We start from the raw sequence: 13,107 nt of genomic DNA, 5'->3' as shown, positions 1-13,107 counted from the left end.
AATTCATTGTTTTTTTCTCATGAGGCGTACCCAAGATGTTGTAAAAAATTCATCAATAGCCTGAAACAAGATTTCCTGTTGACTTCTGGGTTCTTCAAGATAGGTTTTTTTTTATCTATATTAGCCTTCAGTAAAGAAAGTATTGAGGCTGACAGGTCAAAGAAGTGCCTCACGGTCTCTTGGTAATAATCACTGCCCACCATCAACTAAAATGTAGTCACTGTTATTCCAGTTGTGAAAATTTTTTTTCTCCCTTTTCTAGGACAGACTAGCAAACTTTTGAGTGTCTAATGTACATCTTCCTACGATCATCTCTTTTCCTCCAGGAAAAAATTTCTGCATTGAAAAAGCAAGCCAATCACATTGTTCAGCAGGCTCAGAGAGAACAAGATCATTTTGTGAAAGAAAAGAATAATTTAATAATGATGTTGCAAAGAGTAAGTATTTCCTTTTCGGCACTGGCTACAGTAAAATATAGGTTCCAAATTCAGGGAAATTGCCCCCTTTAAAGTAAACACCTTTTAATAGTGAATGTCTATACAATTTAAGGAAGATTTTTATGTACTTTTTTATTTAATCCTCCACATTAATAAGCTGATACTCTGAACTATTAACTACTATTCAGAAAATAAGCAAGGATGTTTTCTTCATGCTTTTTTCACATTGTAAAAATCTTAACGATGGAAAGTCTGTATTTTTTTAAATGTTATTATTATTATACTTTAAGTTTTAGGGTACACGTGCACAACGTGCAGGTGGAAACCATCATTCTCAGCAAACTATCGCAAGGACAAAAAACCAAACACCGCATGTTCTCACTCATAGGTGGGAATTGAACAATAAGAAAGTCTGTATTTTTAAATGATTATTTTCCTCTTTTTTAAAGAAGTCATACCATTCATCAAATAGTTAAAATGCATTCTAACACCAATTTAGGGTGGATTTAAGGAAAAATGTCCTTTTTACTACTGTCAAATATTTTGGCCCAGCTGATCTGGTGTTTTGAACTCCAGTTATTTGTGCATGGGTCTTTCTAGCAAATGTCACATTGCGTTTAGTTTGAATTAATTGGGTAGGTAGAAACTCCATATGGTATGGTCAAGGGGTGGCAAGATCATCCTCACCAAAGAGACTATGTCCTCTTCTGGTCCAACACCTAAAGTGACTACTTGTAAAGGGATTTCTTTGCCCAAAGACATTGAAAAGCAAGCTGCAGCCTAACTCTCTGACATGGCCCCTGGTATCATTTCAGCAATAAGACACCAAACGTTAAAGTTAGTGGGGCTAGTCTCAGATCTGAACCCTGCATTTATGCCACTACATTAGCAATATGACACTTGGGATCATGAAAATGTGTGATAGACCCAGAACGGCATGCAGAGAAAGACCAAATCCAGACAGAAGTATTAAAGGATGAAGCTGTACCATAGTCCCACCTAAAATAAATGAGTATACATTCCCTTCTTAGCTATTTTAGATTAAGAAGAAAGGGAAAGACCTGACACCGTGGCTCATGCCTACAATCCCAGCATTTTGGGAGGTTGAAGCGGGCAGATCACTTGAGGCCAGGAGTTCAAGACCAGTCTGGCCAACATGGCAAAACCCTGTATCTACCAAAAATACAAAAAATTAGCTGGGCATGGTAGCACACACCTGTGATCCCAGCTACTCAGAAGGCTGAGGCAGGAGAATCGCTTGAATCTGGGAGGCAGAGGTTTCAGTGAGCCAAGATCATGCCACTGCACTCCAGCCTGGGCAACAGAGTGAGAACCTGTCTCAAAAAAACAAAACAAAACAAACAAACAAACAAAAATAAAAAACAAAAAAAGAAGAAGAGAGAGGAAATAGATCCTTCACATAGAATTATGAGCCCATTTGAGGTGCCCTAGCAGCCCGCACATATTTTTGACAACTTCCATCTTCCTCCTTTTCCCACCTCGAAGTCTCTGAATGGAGTTGTATTTTCCCTCTCTATCCCTTGCTCTGGGGATGAAATCTGTTTCCATTAGCATCCTCACTACTATTTTGCCTTTGGAACACAATATTCAAAGTCACAGATTAACTTAGATAGTGTAGTATGTAGTATTTAATATTTAAAATTTTAGCCAAAAAAAGAGAAAAACTCCTAGTGATAGATTTTATAAAATGGGTAAGCACAATCACAGATATAATATTATCCTATTAAAATATATAAGATACAATTAGATTGTAAAAATTGTGGTATATAAGTATTAAGATTTTTATTTTTCTAAACTGATCTATAGATACATTTTAATCTCAATCAAAATCCCAACAGACTTTTTTCTAGAAATTGACAAGTTGATGCTAAAATTTACAGTTGATCTTCATTATTTAGGGATTCTATATTTGTGATTATGTCTACTTGCTAAAAGGTATTTGTAACCTCTAAATCGATACTTGTGACACTTTTGTAGTCATTCACAGAAATGCACGGAGTGGTGAAAATTTTGAGTTGGCCAATATGCACATTCCCAGCTGAGGTTGAACAAGGCAGCATCCTGCCTTCTTGTTTTATCTCTTATACTGTAAACAAGTGTTATTTTTGTGGATTATTTAATGCCATGTTTTTACGTTTTTGTTTTTTGTTGGTGATTTGCTGCATAAAATGCCCCCCAAGCATAGTGATTAAGTGAGGTGAAGTGCTCCTAAATGCAAGAAGGCTGTGAAGTGCCTTATGGAGAAAATATGTGTGTTAGATGAACTTCATTCATGCTGTTACAGTGTTGCTGACTGTCAGTTCAAGGTTAATGAATCAGCAATATATATCTTAATATACAAATAATAATATATAGTATAATATGTTAATATATTGTATAATGGTATATAATATAATATTAAGTAAGTGTCTTCAAACAGAAACACACATAAAACAAAGTTCATTATTGATCAGTTGATGAAAATATTGTGACTAGAGGCTTGCAGGAACCCAACCCTGTATTTTTTTTAGGGGCAGTGGTTCAGTATTCACTAATTTCAGTGTTTGTGGCAACATTATAGAATATAGTTACCATCAATAATAGGAATCAACTGCATATGAAAATGCAAAGAGCCTAGAATAGCCAAAACGACTTTGAACGAGAACAAAGTTGGAGGATTTGTACACTTATTTCAAGGTTTACTCTGGAGCTATTTAAGGCAGGGTGGTGCTGCCATACAAATACACATATATTAAATAGATCAATGAAACTGAACTGTGAGTCCAAAAAATGGACCCATACATATATACTGTCTTTTGATTTTTGACAAAGGCACCAAAACAAGTCTTTCAAAGAAATGGTGCTAGATCAACTGAGTCAACATGGAAAAAAAATAAACCTCAATATCATCATATGATATATGTAAATTCATTCAAGAGATATCAGAGACCTCAATATAAAAATTAAAATGATAAAGTTTCCAGAAGAAAATATAAGAGTGAAAGTATACATTTATGGCCTTGAGTAAGCAAAAATTTTTAAAAGAAATGACAAAAGACTTGTATGTAGAACATATTAAGAACTTGTACACATCAATAATAATAGCAATACATCAATAAGTTTTTTTAAAAAACAGGCAAAAGTCTTGAATAGAGATTTTACAAAAGAACATATATGAAGAACCAAAAAGTCACATGGGAAAATACTCATCATTAGTCATCAAGGAAATATGACTTAGAACAACAATGTAATTCCACCTCATAAACTAAAATGACTAAGGTTAAGAAGTGAAAATCTCAATTGTTGACAAGAATATGAAGCAACTAGAAGTTTCATACATTGCTGACTTGAGTATAAAATATACAGTCCTTTCAGAGAACTTTGTAGAAGTTTTTTTTAACATCCATCTATGACCCAGCAACTCCACTTCTAGATATTTACACAATATAAATGAAAATATGTCTTCATATAAAACTTATTCAAGACTGCTTAAAGTAGCTTTTTCCATAATAGTAAACAAAACAAAACAAAACAAAGCTAGAAAACCTAAATATCCATCAATAGGAGCATGGATAAGCAAATTGTTAGGTATATTTATATAATACAGGACTCCTCAACAATAAAAAACAGTGAATTACTGATGCCTGTAACATGGAGTGAAAGAGGGCTGACACAAAAGAATACATATTGTATGATTCCATTTATATAAAGTGGTTACATTTTATAAGTAGGCAAACACTTTCTAACACTTTATAACACAGGCAAAACTAGTGTTAAAGCCATGGAAATCAGAACAATGCTTGCTCATAAGGGTGGAAGTTGACAGGTAGGGGCATGAGGAAATGATTGGGATGACAGAAATGCTCTTTATCTTGTCTGGGATATTATTCCGTTTGTTAAAACTCATAAATTTATATACTTAAGATCTATGCATTTCACTGAATGCACATTTTTTTTAATTAAAAATATTTTAGCCCCAGCCATGGCAAGGACATGTATACAAATTATACCACAATAAAAAAGTGACCCATAAATGTTGCTTAATACCAAATTAATTCAAGATGAATCATAGACACAAACATGAAAGCTAACACCATAAAGTTCCCAAAAGAAAATATATCACTGGGTTGTGATATTACATCATCAGATATTATGTCATCAACAACATCATGTGATATTACATCATCAACAACAATTATGTGTTACTTGGAAGGATTAAAAGAAAATGACATTAGAAAATAATTTTAGTTGTTGTTGTTGTTGTTTTTTCTTAGACAGAGTCTCACTCTGTCTCCCAGGCTGCGGTGCAGTGGCACAGTCTCGGCTCACTGCAACCTCCACCTCTCGGGTTCACGCCATTCTCCTGCCTCAGCCTCCCGAGTAGCTGGGACTACAGGTGCCCACCACCACAGCTGGCTAATTTTTTGTATTTTAAGAGAGACGGGGTTTCACCGTGTTAGCCAGGATGGTCTCAATCTTGACCTCATGATCTGCCTGCCTCAGCCTCCCAAAGTGCTGGGATTACAGGCGTGACCCACAGCACCTGGCCGAAAATAATGTTTTTAAAATTTTATTTTAAACACATTTTTAAATGACTCTATAAAATTTATTAGGAATTAAAAGTTATATAGCTAAGTATGTTTGGAAACAACTCATGCAGCATGTCAGCTAGCAGAAGATGACCTCTAGGGTACAGATTTGAAGTTTTGACTGAGTATGATGAGAGGAAATAGAAATGGGGGAAATATGTGAGAATCTGATGTTAGTCTCTACTGCAAAGTCACTGTGCTTCTCAGTTGCATCCAAGGTTGACTTTTAAGTTTAATAGGTTTTGTATTCCTTCAGGAAAAGGAGAATCTTTGTAATTTGGAAAAGAAATACTCCAGCCTCTCTGGGGGGAAAGGGTTTCCCGTCAACCCCAATACTTTAAAAGAGGTAAGCTATGATTTTACATGTCACTTTATGTTGCCTTAGAAATCAGGAGATGTATCTCAGCTTTATTTGATTAGCTGAAAATAAAAATATTAACTCAAAGGACCTATGAAAGCACTCAATGCTTGGATGGTTTCCCTGCCTTTCGTTATGTATGCTTTGAGGATTTCAGAGATTATCCTTGTGTCTAATGCAGATGCACATTGTGTGTGTGTGTGTGTGTGTGTGTGTGTGTGTGTGTGTGTGTGTCTACTTTGCTGGGCGGTGAAATTGTGGGTTAATTTGGTGTTTCAAAAACTTGAAGATCCAGACCAAAATGAGTCTTAAATTCTCGTTTTTCCTCCCTGAGTCTCCTTTCTCCCTCCCCTCTCTTATTTTGCTTCTCTTTCTCCTGAGTCTTATAGAACATGAAAATGCCTGCAAACATTTTAGAAGGTGGTCTGGTTTCTTTCTTTCCCTACTCCCCACTCCCACAACTGTTGTTTCTGCCATTTTCCCCTCTAAACCGGAAAGTCCTATTTACAGTAAACTATACATGCTCTTTATCTCCAATATCCACCTTTCCGCAGTCCCCATCACCACTTTGCCCACCAGATATCTTAAGGAGCTACACTGCCACACTGGGAGAACATTTTAACTCTAATTTGGAAAATTATAACTGAGAAAAAAATAGTTTAATATATATATTTTTTGAGATGAAATCTTACTCTGTCTCCCAGGCTGGAGTGCAGTGGCATGATCTCAGCTCACTGCAACCTCCGCCTCCTGGGTTCAAGCAATTCTCCTGTCTCAGCCTCCTGGGTAGCTGGGACTACAGGTACCCGCCACCACGCCGGGCTAATATTTGTATTTTTAGTAGAGATGGGGTTTCACCATATTGGTCAGTCTGGTCTCAAACTCCTTATCTCAGGTGATCTGCCTGCCTTGGCCTCCCAAAGTGCTGGGATTACAGGCGTGAGCCATCGTGCCCAGCCTATATTTATATTCCTTATATTTATTGTTTTTCTAAAAAGCTAAAAGAAAAGCTTGCTTCTACTTAAGTGTTTGCATAATCAAAAAAACCCTTTAGACAGTGGAGTTAGGACTCTTACATAGAAAATATTTTTGTGTGTGTAAGTATATGAAACAAAATGCTCATCACAATAATAAGTGTGACTATATGTGTACCTCAGAAGCATTTTGTGAAAAATTTCTCCCAAAGCTTTATTAGATCATTCAGTTTCATAGTTTCTTTTCATTATTCAGAACATGGAACTGTCAGGTTCAATGAACAAAGCGGGGTTGTGAATGGAATGTCATGGCCTAAGACAATGTTAGCAAGGTGGGTAAGGGTGCAGGTCTTGTGAGTTAAAGAAATATGGTCTACTTCATGTGTGATGGGAGGCCTTTAAGTGGTTTTAGCAGGGAGGTGACATTTGCTATCCATTTGGTAAAGATCACTCTGGACTGCTCTGTGACTACTGGATCATAAAGAGTAAGAGAAGGAGATGCAGGGAAATTGTTGTGGAGATGATTGCAGTAGCATAGGCTAGAGATGCTGATGGCAGAGAGATGGAAGGAGTTAGCTGGATTAGCAGGTATTTGCAGGTAGAGTTGACAGTTCTTGCTGATAGATTGGATGCTGGGATGAAGTAAATAAAGGAAGGTGTCTGGAATCATGCCATTATTCCACTTTGAATAATGAAGTAGATGGTAAGCAGCTTTTAGTGAGATAGGGAAGACTGGGGAAGGAATTGTTTAAGAGGGAAGATTTGGAGTTGACTCTGGACATACAGAGTTTGAAGAGCTTATGGCATCCAGATGAATTAGTTGGGCTCTAAAGTCTCTTCATCTCCTAATAGAAGAATGAAGTCTTTCCTTTTCTGTTAATGAGTTGGTCTTTATTTCCTGCAGACATTCTGATGTCAAAAGCACATTTAGTTTGTTTTACTATTGTTATGTATCTGCAACTCTTCTGCTTGTTGAGTACAACAATGAGTTGCTATGAGAACACATGACAATTCTTGTGCTGTGTGTTCACTTTCCTGTACAAAGCAGACTTTACTCACAAGATGTTTTTCTTTTTTTTCTTCTGCTCTGTCTTTCATTCTCTCTCCTTTTTCTTTTTTAAAGGGGTGATTGATTTATAACCTATCTTAAAGACCTCCCAGGTTTTACAGCAGTTTACATTTTTGAAGCAATTAATTAAATTTTATGGTTTATGACTCATATAAATAATTAAAACTTGGCTTCAAAACAGTCTACTATTAACTGAGCAAAAGAAAAGCTCAAAATTGTTCATTTTCTTTCTGACTCAGTATTATATATTGAATGAACTTGACCTAGTTGACTACTTCTTTTCTTCAGTTTAACATTATATAACTTTACGTGATATCTGTCCTGCCTTCTCAAGTGCAAGTCTCTGACACATCCAATTTATAAACAATCACTCTAGCATTCTCCACTTTGTTATCAGCCCTTTCAAGGTTTTTACCAAAAATCAAGGTTTTTTATTTTTCAGCCTAAAATTTGTAAAAGGATTGATGGACTCATGGAAGAATCTTTGTGTCAAATTTAACTCAATTTCACCTTTAAAAGAGAGATGTTATTTTATATAGCTTTTTCACACTGTTTTATTGGGGTGGTGAAAATAATGATTGGTCTGTATAATTACTTTCCATGAAAATTGACAAGTGCCTTTTCCACAGATTCAGGAGTTCTGCTTCTCAGATATTTTGATCTGTGGGTATTTTCTTTAAGCTGAAGCCAGAACTGAATTATTGAGTTCAAAAGTAACTGGAAATTCTCTGTCTTATGGGTAGAGATGGGGGTTAGGGAGGCTGCCTTGAATTGAAACATACCCTGGTTGCAACTCTACCTTAGGACTCTGGGTGTGTGTGTGTGTGTGTGTGTGTCTCTGTGCATGCACACGTTTGTTTTGTTAGGGAAGGCTCACCTGCATGAAAGGACAGTGTTATTTTTATTCTCATTTGGTTGAGATGCCCAAAAGTTAGAACCCACTATAAATAATTACTGTTTTAAAAATGTTTTCTTAGTGTAAAACCCAGTAGCCCTCAGCCCATTTTCCTCACACTTTAATTCATCAGGAAACAGAAACGGTGAAAATCTAAGAATGAAGATTTGTGGAAAAGACTCTTTAATTAGGGAATGAGTGATTGCATTGTCAATTTTACATCTTGGATTTTTTGGTGTGCTATTACTTTAAATGTATATGTTTTTGACAGCCTTAATCCATCAACAGAATGAATGCTGATACTTCTGGATATTTTTAAATAGAAGGTTTTGGGTTATTTATAATACTGTTATCTTGATTTCATCAGAAAAATTATGTTTAATACTTAGAATGCCAATTTTCAAGATTAAGCAATGTAAATCCATTTTAATTGCTGATTATTCCTTTAATGAAACATTTGATAATACCACAGATATCTGGCTGTGCCGCTCTAAGCTAACTTCATTGTACTGGGAACATTAATACTCTCGCATGCCTCAGCTTTTGCTTTCTTTGTGTTTAACTTCTGAATTCCTCCTTTTAGGGCTATATCAGTGTAAATGAGATTAATGAGCCATGTGGCAATTCCACGAATCTATCCCCTTCCACTCAGTTTCCTGCTGATGCTGATGCTGTTGCCACTGAGCCTGCCACAGCTGTGCTGGTGAGCCAGCCACAGAGTAAAGAGGTGTGTAGGCATGACGTTTCATTCATTCACTGCTTTTCTTCATGTCAGAAATTAACCCACGGCCAACTGAAAATGAGGTCCACGAGAGTGTGCATGACAAATGTATATCTGTTTGGCCAGAGGAGTAGGGTAAAGCTGAGTTTATAAAGTATACCAATTTGGGGGTAATGCTCTACCAATAAAAAATTCTAGAAACCATGAAATTTATGCTACAGAGTGGAGTACTAGGAGAAGTAAGGTCAAAGAAATATGTTCTATGTCTTAGCACTCTAACTCAACTTAGTTTTCTTATAAATTAAAAACCTTTCTAAAATTGTTGATTTGAATTGCCTTTTCAGTTTGACTTTGTTTTCGATTTTCTTTTGTAACATGGATGCTTTTAAATATTAGGCCTTTTAAAAGCCTTCTACGGGAGGGGCTAATAATAATAAATTAAAATACCTTCAGTGATCCAAGTCACTTACAATGTGGGATTTTAATAAGAGGCTAAATTGAAAGATATTGCCCATCAATTGTAACTTCTTAATTAAAATATAACAAAACAGAACAAACTATCAATTTCATTTCTATGTCTCATTCTTTCATTTCATGTGGACACATATATACCTTTTCTTTCTCCTATAAAGCAAAGATCACCTGTCTATTCTGGATTTGTGTTTCCTTCCACCCTTTCTCCTCATCCTATCACTCAACATACATCAGCCCCATGGCCTGAATTCATGGCTACATCTGTCGACCCTTTACCTTTAAATGACACACCTCCTCCTCTACCAGCTAAGAAACACAGAAGGCAGCAGCAGCAGCAGCAGCAACAGGTAATTAGGAACTGGAATTTAGAGTTTGGGAATGTTATTTTGACAGCAAAGTTACTTATGTGGAATCTTTTCTTCTACTTTACCAAAGGCATTTTTAAAAAGGCAAGTTGCATTCTTCTCTGATTTTTTTTTTTTCCTCTTAAGAACATTTAGTGTGTTCTAAGAGTGTTAGAATTGTTGTAAGGTTTTTATACCTTGAGTGTCCCCTACTGGCTTTTATATGTTTGAGCACTTTTTATACCCTCATCCTTCAGTTACCATTCAACCAAAATATTGCAACTTATCTCAGATAGTTCTCAAAATACTAACAAGCATTTCCATAAAATCGATAGTATAGTTATGTTATCAACACAAAATATTTTTATTATACATAGTTGAAACCATAATAGACAGCATTCCCTTGTTACTGTGTCAGAATTTGTTAAACATTTTACTCCCTTAATCAGAGTAACGTTGTTTTAATCTGTTTTATAAATTTATGTATCTCTTTACATCCTTCTAACGATCCCATGAAGTAAAAATTATCTCCATGTTAAAGTTTTGGGAACTGAGGCTCAGTGAGGTTAAGTAGCTTGTCCAAGGTCACACCACAAGTAGTGCATTTGGTCCATAAATCTAGCTTTTATTCACCAGATTTTTAAATAAATAATTTTTATTCTAAATGTTGCCTTCCTTTTAGAACACTCAGAGTATGTTGATGCTTGGGTATTCAAAAAAAAAAATCTGTTTCGAGACTTCCTTTCGATTATAATCAAATACCTACAGGAATTTGGTGCCAAAAGATCCTAAGGAGTCATTGCGCTGATGTAGGCGAGCTCTGGTTGGTCATGCTTAGCCCTTACGTTTCTTGAAGGTACCTTTACCATCAATTACCATTTGTTAAAGGACTATATCTCTCACCGCCTTAAGGTTACTGCCACCTGGGCTGATATGAAAGGATATTGGTGAAAGGTGGATGAAATAAGTTATGTATACAAGGAAGAAACAAGGAGAATGGAAGACTTAAATGCCTTCAATTTTGATGTTAGGTTTATTTCTTTAACAACTTCATTCAAGACATCTCTAGTAGCAAAACAATCACAGTTTACAAACCTGCTGTTTTCTGCCAAATTTCAGTTAGACTGTGTTTTCATTGGGGTTTCTTTTCTATTTTATTAAGCTACCATTATGGAATGTTGGAAAGTTATGAATTTCAGAATTTATAATATTTAGTCATAGTGGGAGCTAGATTGAAGTGTTCTGATGTCATTTTTCTATCTAAAAGGAACATTAATCAGCCAAACTGCAAAGTATTATTATCATCTTAGTATGGACTACCTGGCCATGAATTCTAGCTCTGCCGCTTTCCAGCTGCATGACTTCGGCCAAGTTTATTTAACCTCTCTGCACCCCAGATTTCTCATCTGTAATATACAGATAGTAATAGTACCTACCTCACAAGATTATTATAATAATTTAATGAGATAACATATATAAACCATCATACCTGGCACATAGCTCTTAATAAATTGATGAGCTAGTGTAAACAGTTAATTATAAAGTTAAAATGCAGATTTTTATGATTGGCATATTCAAAGACTGTTTATAAATTTGGTAACTCACATTTGCATTAATTTTTGTGCATTTCAAAAGCATGAGCTTTTAAAATGACTTTAAAATGATCAGACCTAAAAAATCTTTAATTAAGAAATCATTTTACTGTATATATTTATGTTTTATTTCTTTAAAAAAATAAAGCAATGTTAAGATTTAGTGAAGCTAAGTGGTGGGATTATGAATATCTCTTAAATTATCCTCTATTCTTATCTATATGTTTCAAATATATTTCAGCAAAAATGTTTTTGAGCTCATTTTTGTGTTTTTTCTTTCTTTTTTTAGTTCCATAGTTTTGGGGGGAACAGGTAGGGTTTGGTTACATGCATAAGTTCTCTAGTGGTGATTTCTGAGATGTTGGTGCACCCATCACTTGAACAAGAAATCATTTTACTATTAAAGGCATTTCTAGGGTGAGGCCAAGAAAAATTTGAGTAAGTTTCAAGTGGACAAAAATCTTGCTTTAGAAATCTGAAAAAAATTAAATAGTCCATTAGAGGATTTTTAAATATGAGAGATTACTGTAGGGGCTCCTTGGCCAAGATCTTTTTAAAAAGTAACCTAGAATGATGCATTTTAGGGAAACTTTATATGGATTTGGAGTGTGTTTATGTGACTGAAATATTATTACAACTTTCAAACAACTTCCCTGTTTACTCGCTTTTTCTCTTTTTCTCCTTTTCCCCCTTACTTGTCCTCTTCTCACTGGTATCTGTGCCATCACACAGAACTGCCTGGAAGGGGAAAAAGTGCTTACGTGCTTTGTCCACTCGCTGTTCTTCCATCCACATGGTGACCATCATAATAATTTGTAAGTTGTCCTGATGCCCCAAGGCCGCAGGCACTACAGAAGTGAAAGGTGGAATTTTTTAAAGATTTCTAGGTTCAGCATAAATTCCTACAGCGTTTAGTATCTAATCAAATACTAGCTCAAATCTATCAGCGAACACAGTATATGTTGAATAACTTTAAGAAAAATTCTGTTAAAATTCCAATTTTTTTTGTAAATGCATAATTCTTTGTTTCTTCAGTCACCGATTACAGTTAGTCAAGTTTTGCTATTTTGCTTTGCATTTGCATTTAAAGCACTTTAGAAGTCTGGAAGAAAGGAAAAAACAGCATAAAGAAGGCCTCTATCTGAGTGATACTTTGCCTCGAAAGAAAACCACATCTTCCATCTCCCCACATTTCAGCAGTGCTACTATGGGGAGAAGCATCACCCCAAAGGTAGGACATGGGAGAAACCACGGGCTTCATTCCATGAGTCTTCTTGTCATTATATTCACTGATGGTAAAGGCCTTTAAAGAAAAGTGCTAAATAATAAATCATTACATTTACTTGTTAGGCAGACATCAGGACTAAATCGCAGTTTCTGCCTGTTCAGAGGACGTCTGAAATTGTATGCTCTGGGGCCAAAGAACATGCTTCAGGGTATTTTCTACCGGCACAACCCAGGCGATGAGTGGCATTCACTTACATGACGGACTTCCATGGCTGCATCCCACATCTGGAGATAAGATAGGATATAGCCTCTGTGTTCCAGGAATAACAGCAACAAATATTTATTCAGACATTTTCATGTAGCTGACGCTGGGTTGAGCCTTTTATGTGGATTGCTTCGTTTGAAAATCCAGCAACACTAGGCAGTA

General features: G+C 35.7%; 1 protein-coding gene across 1 annotated transcript in view; it reads left to right on the top strand.

Annotated features, from left to right (window-relative positions):
- PHLDB2 (pleckstrin homology like domain family B member 2) overlaps positions 1–13,107 on the top strand; it is a 115,783-nt gene that overhangs the window by 79,917 nt on the left and 22,759 nt on the right. The window contains exons 8-11 of the mRNA XM_012501068.2: positions 327–437; positions 5,283–5,372; positions 8,906–9,049; positions 12,544–12,684. Coding sequence (XP_012356522.2) covers positions 327–437; positions 5,283–5,372; positions 8,906–9,049; positions 12,544–12,684 — 486 coding nt within the window. The remainder of the gene's footprint in view (positions 1–326; positions 438–5,282; positions 5,373–8,905; positions 9,050–12,543; positions 12,685–13,107) is intronic.

The sequence above is a fragment of the Nomascus leucogenys genome, chromosome 21 (assembly GCF_006542625.1).
Source record: "Nomascus leucogenys isolate Asia chromosome 21, Asia_NLE_v1, whole genome shotgun sequence".
NCBI lineage: Eukaryota > Metazoa > Chordata > Mammalia > Primates > Hylobatidae > Nomascus > Nomascus leucogenys.
The sequence above is the reverse complement of the archived record's forward strand: the minus strand, read 5'-3'. Positions and strand labels throughout refer to the sequence as shown.